This window comes from Suricata suricatta, chromosome 9 (genome assembly GCF_006229205.1).
Source record: "Suricata suricatta isolate VVHF042 chromosome 9, meerkat_22Aug2017_6uvM2_HiC, whole genome shotgun sequence".
NCBI lineage: Eukaryota > Metazoa > Chordata > Mammalia > Carnivora > Herpestidae > Suricata > Suricata suricatta.
In genome coordinates, this window is record NC_043708.1 from 60095006 (window position 1) to 60114515 (window position 19510).

The 19510-nt window shown below is 38.7% G+C and overlaps 1 protein-coding gene across 3 annotated transcripts in view; it reads left to right on the forward strand.

The window, feature by feature from the left end:
- Positions 1-1082: 1082 nt before the first annotated feature.
- SNX6 (sorting nexin 6) overlaps positions 1083-19510 on the forward strand; it is a 61174-nt gene continuing 42746 nt past the window's right edge. For 2 of the 3 annotated variants that reach the window (XM_029951137.1, XM_029951138.1), the window contains exons 1-4: positions 1083-1315; positions 1472-1519; positions 16632-16736; positions 17814-17924. In XM_029951137.1, the coding sequence (XP_029806997.1) occupies positions 1310-1315; positions 1472-1519; positions 16632-16736; positions 17814-17924 (270 nt within the window). In that variant the 5' untranslated portion in view covers positions 1083-1309. The remainder of the gene's footprint in view (positions 1316-1471; positions 1520-16631; positions 16737-17813; positions 17925-19510) is intronic. The other variant, XM_029951139.1, reaches the window with a different exon arrangement.

A 19510-nucleotide genomic window follows, 5' to 3' on the forward strand; every position in this document is an offset into this window, starting at 1 on the left:
ATGTGTAAAGATTATTGAACAGGGTAGCAGCATTACCATTGATGTCTGTGTCTTAGGAGGAAAACTGGTAACAGTATGTAGAATGGAGGAAAGATATGGAAATAAGAAAAGTTAGGAGAGGGACGCCTGGGTGGCTCAGTCGGTTGAGCGTCTGGCTTTGGCTCAGGTCATGATCTCATGGTTCCTGGGTTGGAGCCCTGCGTCAGGCTCTGAGCTGCCAGCAGCCTCCTTCAGATTCTGTGTCTCCCTGTCTCTCTGACACTCCCCTGCTCGCACTGTCTGTCTCTCAAAAATAAATAAAAAAAAATATATATATATATATTAAAAAAAAGAAAAGTTAGGAGAGTATTGCAAAGGTCAAACAAATACTGAAGGTAATTGCTGTGGAAGGGAGGAAAGGAAGGAATGGGACCAGTTTAAGAGAAAGACAGAAAATAAATTACAGATGAAATAGAATTTGTTACTAAATGGTATGATGAGTGAGGAAGAAGAAGGAAGGATTTGACTAGGACTTGGAGGTTTCTGGACTGAAAATTTAAAGATGCTGATGCCATTAAATGACTGGAAGCACAAGACTAGCTTGTGTGTTTGAGTGTGTGTTTATGTGTAAAGGTGACATGGGCAAAGGTTAAGGAATAATTTGTCTCATCTTTTGAATTGCCTGTGGATACCCACTTGGTGCTACACGGCTGGACAGTGAGAGTAGATCCGGAGGCACTCGTTCATATAAAGGAAAGGAATACTCTTGTAACGCAAACAGCTCATTTTTATAGTGCTCAATCATTAGCGCCCCAAACCCTGAGGTTATTACCTCACCAACAGTAAAAGGTTGATTACAGCTGACTGTATGAAGGCCCTTAGTTCCCACAATTTCTATGGGCAAAATATTAATTGTGATTAATTATCGTGTGGCATAATACAAAGACAAGATGATTTATTGTGCTTCTGGAGAGCACTTGCTTGGTTTTTTCATTGCAGCCCTCAGGGAAAGGGAACTGGACAGCTCCCCGGGTGGCACTGGGCTCCTTCCGGGTCAGAGCCGGCCAGTTGAGACCTGCCCGCAGCCATGTGGGTCTGGGCCTTTGGGCCCTTTCCGACTGGGGTGCTTCGACCTCGGGCGGAGGGCGCTGCCTTCCGTCTTCCTACAGCTCATGGCCCCCTGCCCCCGGCTCCAGGGCGGGGCGGAGCGGGCTGCTCCGAGGCTCCGCCCCCACCCGCCGCCACCAGCTCCGCCCCTCCCGCTCCTGCCGGCTCCCTCCGGCCCCGCGGTGCGGTGCGCGCCTGCGCTGGCTCTGGACTCGGAGCAGCCATGATGGTGGGTGTTCTCAGCGGCGCCGAGCCCCGGGCGCGCGGTGGGGGAGGCGGGCGCGGGGCGGGAGCGGGGGCCGCGCGGGCCTGGCACTAATGTCTCCCTTTGTGTCTCCCCAACTCCATCTTCTCCCCCGGTGCGCCGGGCCCGGCAACACCGCAGGAAGGCCTGGACGACGGCCCCGACTTCCTCTCGGAGGAGGACCGCGGAGTAAGTTCTGCCTCCTTCTCGCTGACGGGACCCTCCCACCCCCGCCTTGGTGTCCGGGTGTGGTACCCGGAAGGGTCCCCGGTCGCACGGCCCCATTCCCCCGCCGTCCTCCTTTCGGTTCCCTCGGTGCACTGCGCCCCGCCCTCCTGCAGCCCTTCCTCCCTCGGGGCCGCTCCGTTCTGATTTCCCGGGGACCCGGCACCGCTTTCTTGACTCAGACCCTCCGTTTGACCTCCTACACCACTTGGGTAGGGGCAGGTGGGGAAGTGGAGATCGAGGCCGAACCTGGATCCCTCCCCTCACCCTCGACACTTTGGGGGCTATGAAAACCCATTCTCAGATCTTCCTGGCGGCACCCTCGGTATTCTCTTGTGGACCTCGAACCCGCTGCCGCCCACCCTTCTCTCCTAAAACAAGATATAGTACAAGCTTTTTCTAAATTACCCTTTTGCAAGGAATTTCACTGTCGCGGAACCTTAACTCTTATCCAGTATTCTACCAGATTTTGCAGAGTGCTGGAAGCTCACGTTATCTTTACGTTTCTTACTGTCCAAAAAATACATCTTTTGCAGAGTTCCCTTGGTGGTAGTTTGAGCCTAATTGCATACTTAAGAAAGGACCGCCAGGGCTTCGATTCCTCCCTCCCTTCCCTCCCCTCCCCCCCCATTTGCCTTGGCTGAAGGGTGGTAATCTGTATAGTGCATTGTACAAGTGAGCACTTGAAAAATATTTATGTATGATGATTGCAGCTCAGCAAGGTTCCTTGGTTCCATCACATTAAACAGCGTGCACTTGAGTTTTCCATTTTGCTTTTACTTATTCATGTTAGAGGATATGATGGACCCATCAGTTATTTGATTTTTTGCAGATGATAAAATATTCTTGTGGGATATTATTATTGTTTTTTAAATAAAAGATGAGATGGTATTAACTGATGAGCTTTCTAGAGCTTTCAAATGATAAAAAGGATGCAGAGGAGGCTGCATACTTTTATAAATGATGTTCTGATAAATTTCTCAGTTTTCACAAAAGGATCATTTAGAATTTCTAGCTAGTGTGAAAGCATCATACAGGATTTCTGGGGGTTTTTTTTTTGTTTGTTTGTTTATTTATTGATTAATTGATTTTGAGAGTGAGGGAAAGAGAGAGAGAGAATTGTAAGCAGGCTACACACTCAGCATGGAGCCTCAAAGCCCAGTTGAATATCATGACCCTGGGATTATGACCTGAGCCAAAATCAAGAGTTGGATGCCCAACCAGCTGAGCCACCCAGGCGCCTGTAGATTTCTGGTTATTTCCAAGAAATTTTGTTTCTGCTGAGTTTTAAAAAAACTGTGTGTGTGTATATATACATCTTCTGGAATAAGTCAGTGGAGTTAGATGGTCACTTATAAATTGCATTTAGGATTTTATAATAGGGGAAACCAGTAGAGTTGTGTAATGAAAGGAGATGAATTGATTATAGTCCAGGTAAACTGATTTTTCTAAATATAAACAGTTGGCATTCTTATATAACTTTTGTCTAATTTTTGTGGTCTGCCAGAAAAAGCAAACAGTGTTTGCTTTCCTGTAAAATCCGACTTATTTTGAGTAAAAATACTAATTTTTTTAGTATGTTGATATGAAAAGTATTTTCTGGTTAATATTCATGCTCATTGCCTTATGCCTTTGGTAAGGCTTGTTTATTAAACTGGAAGCACTTATGTAATGTGTCCAAAAACTTCCTTCATGTATTCCAAAGTTAAAGGAAAAGGGAGACAGAGCATGCCTGACTAGGAGGTTTTTGTAGAATTTTATAAATGAACATTTTAACAAGAAAATGGAAAAAACTTTACCATGAATAACAAAGCATTTAGAATGTCATGGTGAATATGTATATATGTCCAGTTCTTCCTTATTTTTGTCCTGTGGAACTGGATGAATCACAGTAATAATTGTAGGTGGGCACTATGTTAAGTACTGTATAAGCATGGTTTCATTGTATCCTCCCATCCTTGTGAAATTTTAAGTATTCCCCTTTTATAGATGAGAAATCTGAACCTTGGAGAAACAAAGTAAGTAGTCTGAGGTCACACAACAAAGTCTGAGGTGGACTTTAAACCATGTTTCTGATAATCAGAGCCAGTTACAAGTATTTCTCAGAGTGGCTTTGAAACACTTCAGAATCACCTGAGGTGTTTGGAAAACAAAAGTTTCTGGGTCCTGCCATCCTGAAGTAGGGAGAAGGACAGATAACTATTTCTTTTTTTATATTTCTTGTTTGTTTTTTCAATCCAAGTGTAATTGACATACACTACCTTTTCTTTTTTTTTTAATTTAAATCCAAGTCAGTTAACACACAGTGTAATAACGATTTCAGGAATAGAATTAAGTGATTCATCACTTTCATATAACTCCCTATGCTCATCCCAAGAGTGTTCTCCTTAATGTTCCTCATCCATTTACCCCATCGCCCCACCCACAACCCCTCCAGCAACCCTCAGTTTGTTCTCCGTATTTGAGTCTCTTATGTTTTGTCCCCCTCTCTCTTTATATTATTTTTTGCTTCCTTTCTCTTATGTTCATCTGTTTGTATTTTAAATTCCACATGAGTGAAATCATATGTTTGTCTTTCTCTAATTTTGCTTAGCTTAATACCCTCCAGTTCATCCATGTTGTTGCAAATGACGAAATTTCATTCTTTTTGACCGCCGAGTAATATTCCATTGTATTAATATTGTATATACCACATCTTTATCCATTTAACTGTTAGTGGACATTTGGAATCTTTCCATACTTTAGCTATTGTCTGTAGTGCTGCTGTAAACATTGGGGAGCATGTGTCCTTTCTAATCAGCTTTTTTGTATCCTTTGGATAAATACCTAGTAGTACATGCTGCGTCATAGGGTAGTTATATTTTTAATTTTTTGAGGAGGCTCCATACTGTTTGCCAGAGTGGCTGCACCAGTTTGCATTCCCACCAGCAGTACAAAAGGTTCCTCTTTCTCTGCATCCTCACCAACATCTGCTGTTGCCCGAGTTGTTAACCTTAGCCATTCTGACAGGTGTGAGGTGGTATCTTGTGGATTTGATTTGTAGCTCCTGGCTGATTGAGGTTGAACATTTTTTCATGTGTCTGTTGGCCATCTGGATGTCTTCTTTGAAGTGTGTATTCATGTCATTTTCCCATTTCTTCACTGGATTATTTATTTTTTGGGTGTTGAGTTTGATAAGTTCTTTATAGATTTGGGGTACTAACCGTTTATCTGCCCATCATTTGCAAATATCATCTTCCATTCCGTCAGCTGCCTTTTAGTTTTGCTGATTGTTTCCTTCGCTGTGCAGAACCTTTTTATCTTGATGAGGTCCCAATAATTCATTTTTGCTTTTATTTCCCTTGCATACAGAGACCTGTCTAATAAGAAGTTGCTATGGGCAAGGTCAAAGAAGTTGTTGCTTGTTTTCTCCTTTAGGATTTTGATGGCTTCTTGTCTTATGTTTAGGTCTTTCATCCATTTTGAGTTTATTTTTGTGTGTGGTGTAGGAAAGTGCTCCAGGTTCATTCTTCTGCATGTCGCTGTCCAGGTTTCCCAAGACTTTTTGCTGAAGAGACGGTCTTTTCCATTGGATATTGTTTCCCACTTTGTCAAAGATTAGTTGTTCATACGTTTGTGGGTCCATTTCTGGGTTCTCTATTCTGTTCCATTGTTCTGAGTGTCTGTTTTTGTGCCAGTAATGTACTGTCTTGATGATTACAGCTTTGTAATACAGCTTGAAGTCCAGAATTGTGATGCCTCCAGCTTTGGTTTTCTCTTTCAGGATTGCTTTGGCTATTCGGGGTCTTTTGTGGTTCTATACAAATTTTAGGATTGTTCTAGCTGTAGACATACACCACTTTTTCAACAAGCATCCAAGAAGATTCTCTTGGGCACTGGAGTTTGATTATAACTACACAGTTATCTTGCTATTTCCTCATTTCAAGGATAGAAATATCTGGCCTCTTTAAATTTCTTTATATTGTTATTGTCCTGGTAGAACGAATTGCCGTTAGAACTTTTAAGCAGAGTAATTTTAGTTTAGGTTATCTTGTTTATCCTTTTAAAAAAGAAAGTCTTATTAGAGAAAAAGCATGAAGTGTATATGTTGATAGGAATTTTGATATGAATCACAGATTCAAAAATAATGCAGGCATTTCCTATAGAGCATCAAGAAAGCAACATTAAAGCCAGTATTTTAAAATACATTTTTAGGAGTGCATAGGTGGCTCGGTCGGTTAAGTGTCCAACTCGTTTTTAGCTTGGGTCATAATCTCACGGTTCGTGGGTTCGAGCCCTGCTATCAGGCTCCGCGCAGAAAGTGCAGAACCTGCTTGGGATTCTTTCCCCTACTCTCTCTTCCCTTTTCCCACTCATGTGTTTACTCTCTCTCTCTTTCAAAATAAATAAACTTAGGAAAAATAAATAATAAAGCACATTTTTAAGCAGCCTTAAATTTTCATTATGATATATGGAACAGTAGGGAATATTACAGTCTTAAGAAAATATTGTCTAGGAGTGCCTGGGTGGTGGCTCAGTCAGTTGGGCAGCCGACTTCAGCTCAGGTCATGATTTCACAGCTCAAAGGCTCATGAGTTCGAGCCCCACATAGGGCTCTGTGCTGACAGCTCAGAGCCTGGAGCCTGCTTCTGATATTCTCTCTCTCTCTCTCTCTCTCTCTCTCTCTCTCTCTCTTTTCCTCTCCTGCTCATGCTCTCTCGCTCTCTCTCATAAAGAAATAAACATTAAAAATTAAAAAAAAAGAAAATATTGTTTTATGAGAAACTTTAAAAGCAGGCTTTAAGAAATACACAATATTGAAAATTACTGGCCACTCTTTAGCCATATCTCTATGTAATAGGCTATTTTTTCCCCAAAATGAAAGACAATAAAGTATTATTTAGTAAACAAATGAGCCCTTTGAACTGGATACATTTTCCTCTGATGTGCTTGTTAAATAAGAGCAGTGGGTGCCAGTGTGATGGCATAATTCTAAGCATTTGATTTTAATTCTAAATAATATGTTTATTGTTTTCAGCATTACTGCACATGGAGTAACTACAGCTCTCCTAGACTCTAGCTTGCTCCTCCCTGTCTATTCCTTATCTTTGTTAATGTTACCATTTTCCAGTCTTGCAGGCAAGAAACCTCTGTATCATATCCTTCATCATCCTATTAGTATCGTCACTGAGGCCAGTTGATTTCATCTCAAAAATATTGTTTATCCCATCTTTCATTTGTATGGCCCCACTTAGCGTCCTTGCTATTTCTTGCCTGGATTGTAGCAATTCCTGTCATTGATCTATGTCTCTTGTCTGTCTTCCAATCCAGCCTTCACATTATTTTAAGTTACCTAACTAAAATGACTAAATCCTATAACACCACAAGTCAAAACTACTTACTTGGACTCAATACTTTTGCAGTAAGGCTTAAACTCTTTATGCAAGCATTAAACACCATTCCTAACACTTTTAGGCTGGCTGTCTCAGTACGTCCTCCCCTTCCCCCCCTACCCCCACACACTCTAGACATTCTCTAGTCCATTTGTCATTGCCCAGGCACCTCTGTACTTGAATGTCTGCTTTATGCATGCTTTTTAATGTTGCATTAAAAGAATGCCTTTCTCCCCCCTCACCTTTTTTGTTTTCCACTTGAAATTTGACTTATTTTTGCAGACTTGGTCAGATGTTTGCATTTTCTTTTGTAGTTACGTAACAGTTTGAATACATTCCACATTTATAGAGAGTTGTCTTAGATCAAAATGTGACATCGATTATATTGGCAGAGGATAAGAAGATGAATGTTGGCAGAAGAAAAAGAGAAAGTTCCTGCCGTAAGACTTAGCATCACAGTGTGGTGACAGACTTATGATAAAGTGCCACAGGAGTACAAAGGAGAGAGTGTTTACCTTTGAGAGAAGGGAAAGTAGTGAGGACATACCGATAGCCACACATCAGTGTAGCATTTACTGTGTGCCGGGCACTTGCCATATATTAACTCAATTCTCAAATCCCTGTTAAGTAGTTGCTTCTATTCTTTGGAAAGGAGAACTGAAGTTCAGAGACATTAAATAGCTTGCGCAAGGTTGTAACGGAGCTGGGTTCAGACCCAGCCAGTGTAGCTCCAGGTCTGGCACTCTTAACCACTATGCTGTCACCTAAATGAACTGAGCCTTAAATGTTGACCAAGAATTTTGTAGGCTCTCAGGGAAGAGGAAGGCTTGCCAGTAAATTCCAGGCAGTGTGAAATCCTGAGGGGTTTTAAGTTGGGAAAGGCCTATGGCTAAATGAAAACAGCATTGTATATTATTCTGATGTGGAGGGTGAATTGATCCTTCCTTACCTAAAGCAGAGAAATCAGTTAACATGATGTTGCAACAGTCCAGATGAAAAATGTTGAAGGTATAACTAAGGCAGTGAAATAGAGGATGAGAGAAGGGATATAGGAAAGAGATGTTTAGGAGATAGAATTAACAGGGCATAGCGACTGAATGAGTACCTAGTCTGGGCAAAGGAGAAAGAGATAATAAGGAATATAGGAGAGAGAAACAGAGTTAGAAGGTAGATAATATGTTTGGTTTCATATATTTTCGATTTGAAGTACCTATAAGGCCTTTAATCCCTTTCTTCCCAAACTAGAATGTAAGATCTGTAAGGATGAGGATTGTGTCTTCACAATCTATCCCTAGCACCTAGGACAGTGGTTTATACATTGAAGGCACTCATTTGTTTAATAAGTGAATACATCCAGGTGGGTATGTCTAGTTGGTAAGGTGAAAGTATGATTGGGAACTTAGAATAAGAGGTCTGAGTTGATGATATAAATTTAGGAGTTATCGTCAAAGATGACTGAGATTGCCGAGGCTAGATAGCATCCGAGGAAACCAACATTTAAGAGTTACAGAAAAAGAACCTGGAGCCTGCTTCCGATTCAGTGTCTCTCTGACCCTCTCCCACTCACACTCTGTCTCTTTCTCTCAAAAATAAACATTAAAAAGAAACTAATCAATTCTGTTTTTAAGAAAAAGGTATTGGAGTGACATACCACTCAGTGGGGTGGAAGAAAAGGGAAGCAGAGAGAGCGGTAACAGGCTGGATATATACAGAAAGGTCACAGGATGGGAGGTATTGATAAGGTTAAATTGTACACATAGTAAAAGTGGCAAGGAAAAAAGAATAGAAAATAATTTTGTGTTTTATTACATAAAGTTGATTGTCTTCCTCACTACAAAATTCTTGAAGGCAAGGCTTTTTGTTCACCATATATATTCCATAATACCTAGGACAGTTGTTTGAATGTACTTTAAGTGCTTTAAAAAGTTTATTAAATAAATGTGTATTAGTATATTGTGTAAAGAGTAAAGTGTTATATTTGTACTACCAGTAATAGTAACTTTGACTTAGAGGGAATACAGAGGTGAAGACCATTAGTACTTTCCTATTAATACCCTACTAATATTTTATTGTGTCTGGTATGGTATGTGAGAAGAAATCTGCTTGCAAATGCCTCTTCTGACTTTAGCCCCATACAGCAGTTCAAAGTGTAAACACAGAGAGTTGATTGTTGAATTGATACTAATTATGGGAATTTGCAAGCCAGACATAGTATATGAGAGGATATCTGGTTGCAAATGCCAGTTTCCAGAAAATGTATATATAATCAACCTTTGATTTGACTGCTGAGTATAAGATATACAGTAATAATAAAAATGATGTATTACAGGACTTCCAAAATCATATTTCTGCTAGGTGTTAAATAAATTTAAAAATTGGCCTGAATTTATGAGCCTAATGAAATTTTCTTTTGTCTCAGGGGTTTTCTGTTGATTGTACTTAATTACAGTTTCTTAGCCCAGTTATGGTTATCACCTTTCTTTCTGCCCTTCTCTCCATTCAGTAAATATTTATCGAGTCAACCACTGGGAATACAGGAATACAAAATAAAAATCCGTGTCCTTACTGAAATGACATTATAGTTATGGAGGACTGTTAAAAAAATAAAATATAGTAGATGGTAAACAAGTACTGTGAAAAAAATGGAGTGTGGGGTACATGAGTAGCTTAGTCAGGTAAGCATCAAACTCTGGATTTGGGCTCAGGTCATGATCTCAAGGGGTTGTGGGATCGAGGCCTGCGTCAGGGTCTGCACTGATAGCACTGAGCCTGCTTGAGATTCTCTCTCTCCCTCTTTCCCTCTCCCTCGCTTGTGCACATGTGTGCGTGCGTGCTCTCTCTCTCTCAAAATATAAATATGGGGGTGCCTGGGTAGCTCAGTCGATTAAGCATCTGACTTCAGCTCAGGTCATCTTGAGGTTCATGAGTTCAAGCCTCGTGTCATGCTCTCCGCTGGCATTCTGCTGGCTCTCCGCTAACAGTACAGAACTTGCTTCAGATCCTCTGTATCCTTCATTCTCTGTCCCTCTCCAGGTCATGCTCTCAAATAAATAAGCAATAAATTAAACAAACATTTTTAAAGGTGGGGGGGGATAGGGATTGTTTTGGAGGGGAGTTGAGTTGTAGGCTTAGGGTGGCCAGGAAAGGCTTTCCTTAAAAGGTGACATTTTGGTAAATAACTTGAAGAAAATGAAGGATTGAGTCATGCAGATAGATACCTGGGGGCAGAATGTTCCAGGTAAAGGGATCAGTAAGTGCAAAGATTCCTGAGGTGACAGTATGCCTATGTATTTAAGGAGCAACAGAGAGGCCATATGGCAGGGCTACAGTCAGCCAGAGGAGTAATAGATTAGCCTGAGGTGATGTCAGATGCAGATTTTATAGGGCCTGATGGACTTTGGCTTTTCTCCAAGTGGGAACCTCTAGGTTTTGAGCTAAGGAATGATTTTTAGTTTAATGGGATTGTAAGGAATAGATTAAAGAGGGAAAAGGACAGAGACAGGATACCAATTGGGAGGCCATGCAATAGTCATTTTCCTTTTCTTCCTTCCTCCATCCATCCATCTCTATACTTTTGCTTTTCTGGCAAAAGATGAACAACTAATTATTTAGGAATGTTCTAAGGTAGATACTTTATAGTAAATGAGTCAGTATAGTAAACTAGTAGTGAATGCCTTCTTTACTAAATAATTACATGTGGAAAATTAATCATCAATAAGACAATGTCTTTAAATTATCTTTCTAATGGTACTGTGTTTATGTTGCTTAATCCATTTGCTCTGCCTGTCACAAATGTTTAACCTAGCCAGTCGTTGACAGGAGACTACAAAGTTTATCAGCCCAGAGGAGGATTAAACCAGTGAATATAGTCTAATGAGAATTTCTTCACACTTACCTTGCTAATTTCAAAAAGCTAATTAAATGTCGATGAATTACAAGTTGTTTGCTTTCACTTTTTCCTTAATGAAAATTCTCTAACATTAACTTTTCTCTAAAATAAGAATATATGCCTGAAAAACCTGGTGTATATTTTATGAAATTAACATTAGATTTACAATATGATATTTTATCAAATCTAAGGCACAGTTGACTGGAAGGCATACTTTATGTACCACTAAGGAAGAAAAAAGATTGCCAATTAAACTGGAATTTGTCATCAGTTATAAGGCATTCCTGTTTTAGATGTTAGAATGGGCAAAATATGCATCTGGAATTGATGAAGTATAGCAGATTAGCTTTCAGTGGAAATTTTGTTTTTGTGTAGGGGATGATTTCATTTATTGGCTAGCTTTTCCATTACATATCTTAGTTATTAGAAACAGGACTTTAAAAAAAACATGTGTGTGAAGCAAATCTTAATGTCAAACAAAATATTCCTTTTTGTCTCCTTTTCTCTGTAAGCTCAGAAACAGAAAATAATTGAGATGTGAAGCTGTTATTTTGAACTTATTATGAAATATAAATGAAAGAAGTCACAATCTCACCATCAGCATTTTGCTGTGACCCTATTTATGATTCATGTGCTTTTCCTGAGATCAGTTCTAGAACATACTAGCTGAAAGAATGAAAAAGACAAATGGTAGATTGTATTAATAGATGTTAAGACCATATGTGAAGGGTTATAAGCTTTCATAAGGCATACAAAAGAATTTACAGAAGAGTTAGGGAAAAAAGAAACGTAAAAGTAATAGTGGGAATTTCTGGGGATGATTGTGGTCATGATTACAGGTCATATGTAACCTTTGTATCTGTCAAAACTCTTCAAATTATATACTTAAAACTTGCATTTAGTTGTATGTAAGGTATACCTGAAAAGAGATTCAAGAACAACAGCAGTAAATACATAATATAAGAATATTTGTTAAAAATAAAAGTTACAATTTGAAAAGGCCAGTTGTTGTGTTGTCAGAAAAAAGAGGCAAGTATACTTGATATACAGAGATAAGAAAATGAAAGAAGGAAATAATTGGGAATAACCTTAAGTTGGAAGACTAAATAGCAGCTATTCAAATGTAGAAATCCTGAAAGGTGTATTACCAAATTGATAATGCAACAGTTAAATCTGAAAATTTTAATGTACATATAGATATAAAGTCTGAGAACGATGTTTTATATAGTCATTAAAAAGAAAATATTAGCAGTTGAGATGAAGTTTTCACAGATTGTAAAAGCAAATACAACCCTGAAAGTCTAGGCTAGGGTTCCCAAACAGTTTTTTTTTAAATGTTTATTTTTGATACAGAGAGAGACAGAGCATGAAAGGGGGAGGGTCAGAGAGAGAAGGAGACACAGAATCTGAAGCAGGCTCCAGGCTCCGAGCTAGCTGTCAGCACAGAGCCGACGTGGGGCTCGAGCCCACGAACGTGAGATCTGACCTGAGCCAAAGTCGGAGGCCTAACCAACTAAGCCACCCAGACGCCCCTCCCAAACAGTTTTTAAGGCTTTTCCCCTGAAGATTGTTTGATAAATCTGTGATCAGGCCTGGGGTTTTGCAGCCAGGTTGATGCTTACCAGTTGCATTTGGGAAATGCTTGATGAGGCAGAGAAAACATAAGAAATGGAGAAAAGCCAAGATTATTATTCCAAAAATCATAATGATAAATTTATGAGTTTCCAGTGGCTGCTCTATAACAAATTACTACAAATCTGTTGGCTGAATACAACAGAAATGTATTCTCAGAGCTCTGTAGACCAGAAGTCCAAAAACAGTATCACTGAGCTGAAATCAAGATGTCGGCAGGGCCATGCTCCTTGGGATTCTAGGGAAGAATTTGTTACTTGTCCCTTCTCATTTCTGGTGGCTGCCAGCAAACCTTGGCTTGTGGCTGGATCACTCTAATATCTGTGTCCATAGTCCTGTTGCCCTCCCTTTTGTCTCCGTCTAATCTCCTTCCACCTCTTATAAGGATACCTGTAACTGCATTTAAGACCCACTTGGATAATCCAGGATAATCTTCCCATCTCAAGACCCTTAATTTAATCACACCTGCAGAGCCCTTTTTTGCCCTGTAAGGTAATGCCCATAGGTTCCAGATATTTGGATGTAGATATTTGGGGGGAAGCCATTATTCTGTCTACCACAATAAACATCTTAAAAGTGTCCTGATTGTGAGTAAAGAGAAAAAAGGAAACGTTTCTTTCTTTTTTGTCTTTTAATGTTTATTTATTTATTTGAAAGAGAAACCCCAAGCAGGCTCCACACTGTCAGCACAGAGCCCAATGCGGGGCTCAGTCCCACAAACCACAAAATCATGACCTGAGCTGAAATCAAGAATTAGATACTTAATCGACTAAGTCACCCAGGTGCCCTTCAAGGCAGCTTTTAATTTCATTTCTTTTATCAGACAATGGGCTACATGTAGCATTGAGTACATTAACAAATTTTTAAACATTTAAAAATAATTTATGTAAGTTTATAGTATAAACTTTAAAAAAGATGATTACTGATGAAATTTAATTTAATATAAACTTAAGTTACATATAAAGTTTTTACTAAAGGCCATCAGAGATAGTACCACATAAGTGTTTTTTCTAAGTTTATTTATTCACTTTAAGAGAGAGAGAGTGTCTCAAGCAGGTTCTAAGCTGTCAGCACAATCTCACAAACCATGAGATCATGACCTGAACTGAAATCAAGAGTAGGACACTTAACCAGCCGAGCCATTCAGGCACCTCAGTACCATGTAATTTAAACAGTGATTAATTTCTTCTGTGAATCTTCAGTTGGATTTTATGTAATGGTCTTTATCTTTTATTTATTTATTTATTTATTTTTGGTTAAACGTTTTTAATGTTTGTTTTCGTTCTTTTTTTTAATGTTTTATTTTATTTTATTTTATTTTTTTGAGAGACAGCATGAGCAGTGGAGGGTAGGAGAGAGAGGGAGACAGCAGAGTCCGAAGACAGGCTGCAGGCTCTGAGCTGTCAGCACAGAACCCGACATGGGGCTCAAACCCATGAACCGTGAGATCATGACCTGAGCCAAAGTCAGACACTTAACTGACTGAGCCACCCAGGCGCCCTTTCATGTTTGCTTTTGAAAGACAGAGCACAAGCAAGGAAGGGGCAGAGAGAGACAGAATTCGAAGCAGGCTTAGCACTGTCAGTGCAAAGCTCAACATGGAACTTGAACTCATGAACCGCAGGATCCTGATCTGAGCTAAAGTTGGACGCTCAACCAACTGAGCCACCAAGGCACCCCTGTAATGGTCTTAATCTTTTAAAAACAGGTCTACTCACTCTAGAAACAATAGTACAGAAGTGAAATACTATGTTACTCTTGGTTGTTACTAATGAAAGTTAAACAACTGTTTAATGAAAAAATTCCTAAAATTAATATTTTAGTAGGTCATGGGATTTCCATTTTAAGGGGGCTCCCCACCATTTGTAAAAGTAATGCATGCATATTGTGACAATTGGGAGAATAAAGGAATAAATAAAGAAAACCCACTGATAGTCACATTTTGTTATATTTCCAATAAGCCTTTTATGCATGCACTTTTTTTATGAATTTGTTTATTTTGAGAGAGAGAGAGAGAGAGAAAAATGCAAGTGGGGGAGGTGCAGAGAGAGAGGGAGAGAGAATCCCAGGCAGTCTCCACGTTGTCAGCACAGAGCCCAATGCAGTGTTCAGTCTCACAAACTGAGACTATGACCTGAGCTGAAATCAAGAGTCGATACCTAACCAACTGAGCTACCTAGGTGTCCCTGCATTTTAAAATATATGACGGAGATCATAAACAATTCTGCTCCCCGCATTTTTTCCTTTTACATTGTAATTAAAATTTGAAATGCTAATAACTAAGTGAGATTCCCAAAGTAAGACTTGGGTTTCACAACTAGAGTATTTGAAGCAGGCTAGGTGGTTAATTAGGCCTTAAATATTTCCTGTCTTTGCAACTGGCTAAGAATTTATTTTCATCTTTCAGTGTGTTTTAATTTTTTTTATAGTTCTTCAAATTAGTCAAACATTTAAGTATATATATGTTTAAAGGGGAAAAATAGATGAAATTTTAAGAATTATAAATAGAATTATGGTAAGAATTATAAATAGAGGGGTGCCTGGCTGGCTCAGTGAAAGCACGTGACTCTTGATCTTGGGATTGTGAGGTTGATCCCCACATTGGTGATAGAGTTTACTCAAAAAAGAGGGGTGCCTGGGTGGCTCAGTCGGTTAAGATTTTAGTTCAGGTCATGATTTCACAGTTCATGAGTTCAAGCCCCATGTCAGGCTCCTCCCCCACTCAAGTGCACGCAGGTGTGCGCTCGCGCTCTCTCTCTCTCTCTCTCTCTCTCTCTCTCTCTCTCTCTCTCTCTCTCAAAATAAATTTAAGAATTATAAGTAGGGAAGTCTTCTTGTAGACAAGTAAACGGAAGCACTAAATAGAGAACATGGTCAATCATTTGAATATATTAAAGCTTGTAGAGTAAAATGTGAGATTTAATTCCTATCACAGGAGGTAGTTATTGAATATTATGTTGCCATTTTTTTTAGCACTATAAATATGTTATATGTAATATATTTAATTATATTTAATAGTTTCATTGTAAATTCCTGACCTAAACCAAGCAATAGAGTTAAAATTATTAGCCTTTTCATTATTTTTCTTGGGGTTTTTTTTTTTTTTACGTTTATTTATTTTTGAGAGAGACACAGAGCATGAGCAGGGGAGGGTCAGAGAGAGAGACACAGAATCAAAAGCAGGCTCCAGGCTCCAGGCTGTGCTGAGTTGTTAGCACAGAGCCTGATGCAGAACTCGAACTCACAAACTGTGGGATCATGATCTGAGCTGAAGTTGGCTGCTTAACTGTCTGAGCCACCCAGGCATCCCATATTTTTCTTGTTCTTAAAGGTAGATACTTTCCCTAATTTTAGAACATTTGAACTTTAATGGACCATCTTCTTGGAAAATAGCTTATTTTATGTATTTCTTTCAAACAAAAGGTCTTGCATATTTATTACTGAATCACCTTACTGGTGCAGAAGCATAGTAACAGAAAAATCATTTTCCTAGTAAAACATGTCTGTTGTTGAGGTGCTAGTGATGTTTATGCAGAGTGACAGAATACAACAATGTGATCTTCATGCAGCATAAATATGTATGCCAGCTCGTGTGCTAACCCTTCTACACCAGCTTGGTTCTTCTCCATTGCCTTCTCTTGAAATTGTACCTGATTTTATTACCATTTTCATCTGAGTTCACTGGGGAATGGGACGGTTCTACTTTTGTTTCTTGGCCATGTTTCAAGCATGATTCTGAAAGTCTTGTGAGAAGACCCAACTCAGAGTATGTTAATGGGCAGAGATGGGATTCAAGCCCAGTCATCCAAGCTCCGAGGCGAGGGTATCTTCCAGACTTCCCTGCTGCCACCATGGTAAAGAACAGTTAACTTCATGCACCACAATGGCAGAGAAGAGGAGAGAGAAAAAAGAGTTTACTTTTTTAGTGATATTATAATGAATAATGTTTAGCACATTGAGTAGTTGAAGAGTACAGAATGAAAATTGATTAAGATAATAACATACCCAAAGAACCCACACTCCAAAATATATAGGTAGTTTAAATGAATTTGAGTACTTTTTTAGATTTAGGATTGTCTTGTTATTTTTGTTTTGTTTTGTTTTTGCATGATCTTAATGTCTGAGAAGAATGAGATTCTATAAACACCCATAGAATTTTCACTAAGGTATTATCTTTTTCTAGCTTAAAGCAATAAATGTAGATCTTCAAAGTGATGCTGCTCTGCAAGTAGACATTTCCGATGCTCTAAGTGAGAGAGATAAAGTAAAATTCACCGTTCACACAAAGGTAAATGTGATTTTGTACTTGTCTATTTTAGCTATTGTACGGATGTTAATATGTGAAAATATAGACTGGAACTTTGGTTTTGAACATAATTAGAAAGAAACTATATTTTAGTTTATAAGTCACTGCTTTCATGTTAACAGTTGTAAGGAAATGTACTTTTTAATTTAAAAAAATTTTTTTTAATTAATTAATTTATTTATTTAGAGAGAAGGCATCCCTGAGTGAGGGAGGGGCAGAGAAAGAGGGAGAGAGAGAATCCCAAGCACACTTCGCGTATCCATGGCTCCATCCCACAAATTATGAGATCATGACCTGAGCCAAAATCAAGGGTGGGACATTTAACCAACTGAACCATCCAGGCATCCCAGGGAAATGTACTTTTTATTCTAATGTACTTTTTAAAAATTAACATTTAAGAATTAGTCACTGGGACACCTGGGTGGGTTAGTAGGGTAAGCAGCCTACTTCAGCTCAGGTCATGATCTCAAGCTGTGAGTTTGAGCCCCACATTGGCTCTGTGCTGACAGCTCAGAGACTGGAGCCTGCTTCAGATTCTGTGTCTCCCTCTCTCTCTGCCCTTCCCCTACTTGTGCTTTGTCTCCCAAAAATGAATAAATGTTTAAAAAAAAAAAGAATTAGTCACAAAACTTAGGTGTAATGCAAATTTAATTTTCTTAGACTTCTATTAATATCTTTTACCATTCTTGATTTCAAGTTCGTTTTGTTCTTTCAGTTAATTAAATTACTGTCTTACATATTATTTTCTTCTTGGGGTTCAGTTCTTAGGCATATTTTCAGATTGTAGATCTGTTTTCCTTTGAGTAGTTGAGTTTGATATATATTAATAACATACCTTTTAAGTACTGGTAGCAGTAGAATAATAAGAGGCTGTCAACAAATTTCCTCAAAGATCTCAGGATAATTTTGTCTGGTGTCTCAGAGTTTTCATACTTGAGTTTAAAAGTACTGATAATCTTTCATATGAGATTAATTTATGAAAATAAGATAAAAAATGTTTACTAAAAGCCTTTTTGTGTAATTTTTATTTTTTACTCAAAAGAATCTCTATCTTTGCAGAGTTCATTGCCAAATTTTAAACAAAATGAGTTTTCTGTTGTTCGACAACATGAGGAATTTATCTGGCTTCATGATTCCTTCGTTGAAAATGAAGACTATGCAGGTTATATTGTGAGTATTGGGTTTCCATTTTAATCCCATTTTCTAGGAGCTTTTTAGGTACTTTATTGTGTGTTAAATTTTTATGTACTGGCGTAATTTTTTTAAATTGCCCATTACAAAACACAATGGACTATCACCTTTTATCTTGAATTACCTAGTTTGAGAGTGTGGAGATATGGCTATATTATGCTTCTTCATTTAAATTTATATTCTTATTGTTTATTGGAAGTGAAATGGGTTTTTTTCTAAGGGATTGTTACAAACCATATGGTCTTGAACACTTAGGTAGACAAATACTTAGAGTTGAAGGGTACCTTAAGAAGTTATCTAATCTAAGTATTCACCAGATGTTGTGCCTCAGCCATTGTCCACACTCAGATTCTTGAAATTTAGTTTCATTTGATATCCTTGAAACTATCCTGACTTGATTCTTTCTCTGTTCTTGTAGCTACTCCTTCTCAGTCATTTGCATTTTCTTTGTGTAAGTTGAAATTTGGTTGACAACTGTCTGTACATTTTTTTCTTTTTTTCTTTAAAGTAAATTACCAGTTTATATAAAGGGTACAACTCAGAAATAGCCAAAAGAAAGAGATGCATAGGACAGGATACAGGGAAGGGGGGTTGGGGCAGAACTTCCATGGCCTTTCCAGTGTACCACTTTCTACTTTCACAACATGACAGTGTGTACACCAAACTGAAAATTCCTTCTTCTCTTCCCATCTTATTTCTACCTTTTCTTCTTCATCTTGTCTAATGGCATTTTCTTACTACAATCTCCTTCTGTACACTAAATTACTTCTCAAAGATCAAGACCATCTTTGCTTGTTTTTTTATGATAGTTCTGTATTTTAATTTATTTTTAATAGTTTATTGTCAAATTGGTTTCCACATAACACCTAGTGCTTCTCCCCTCAAGTGCTCCCTACCATGACCATCACCCCCTCCTTCAGTCTATGGTTCGTTTTCAGTATTCAGTAGTCTCCCTTGATCTGTGTTCATCACTCTCCCCCACTCTCTTTCCACCTTCCTCTCCCCATGGTCCCCTGCCAGGTGTCTCCTGTTAGACCTATGAATGCAAACATATGGTATCTATCCTTCTCTGCCTGACTTACTTCGCTTAGTATGACACCCTCAAGGTCTACCCACTTTGCTACAAGTGGCCATATTTCATTCTCTTTGCTTGTTTTTTTAAGAATTTTTTTAATTGCACTATATGTTACCTAACTTGGATGTAAATTAAAAAAAAAATTTTGTTAATGTTTTATTTATTTTTGAGAGAGAGAGAGAGACCATGTGAGCAGGGGAGGGTCAGGGAGGGAGGAAGACACAGAATCTGAAGCGGGCTCCAGGCTCTGAGCTGTCAGCACAGAGCCTGACGTGGGGCTTGAACCCACGAACTGTGAAATCATGAACTGAGCCGAAGCTGGATGCTTAACTGACTGAGCCACCCAGGCGCCCCATAAATTTTTTAAAATAATAAAAATAAATAAAAAAATAAAGACTTAATCACATGTAAAAAATTTTTTTTTTAAATTTTTTTAGCTAGCAGGAATGGGGAAGAGGAATAGTGAGAGAACATGAATCTTAAGCAGGGT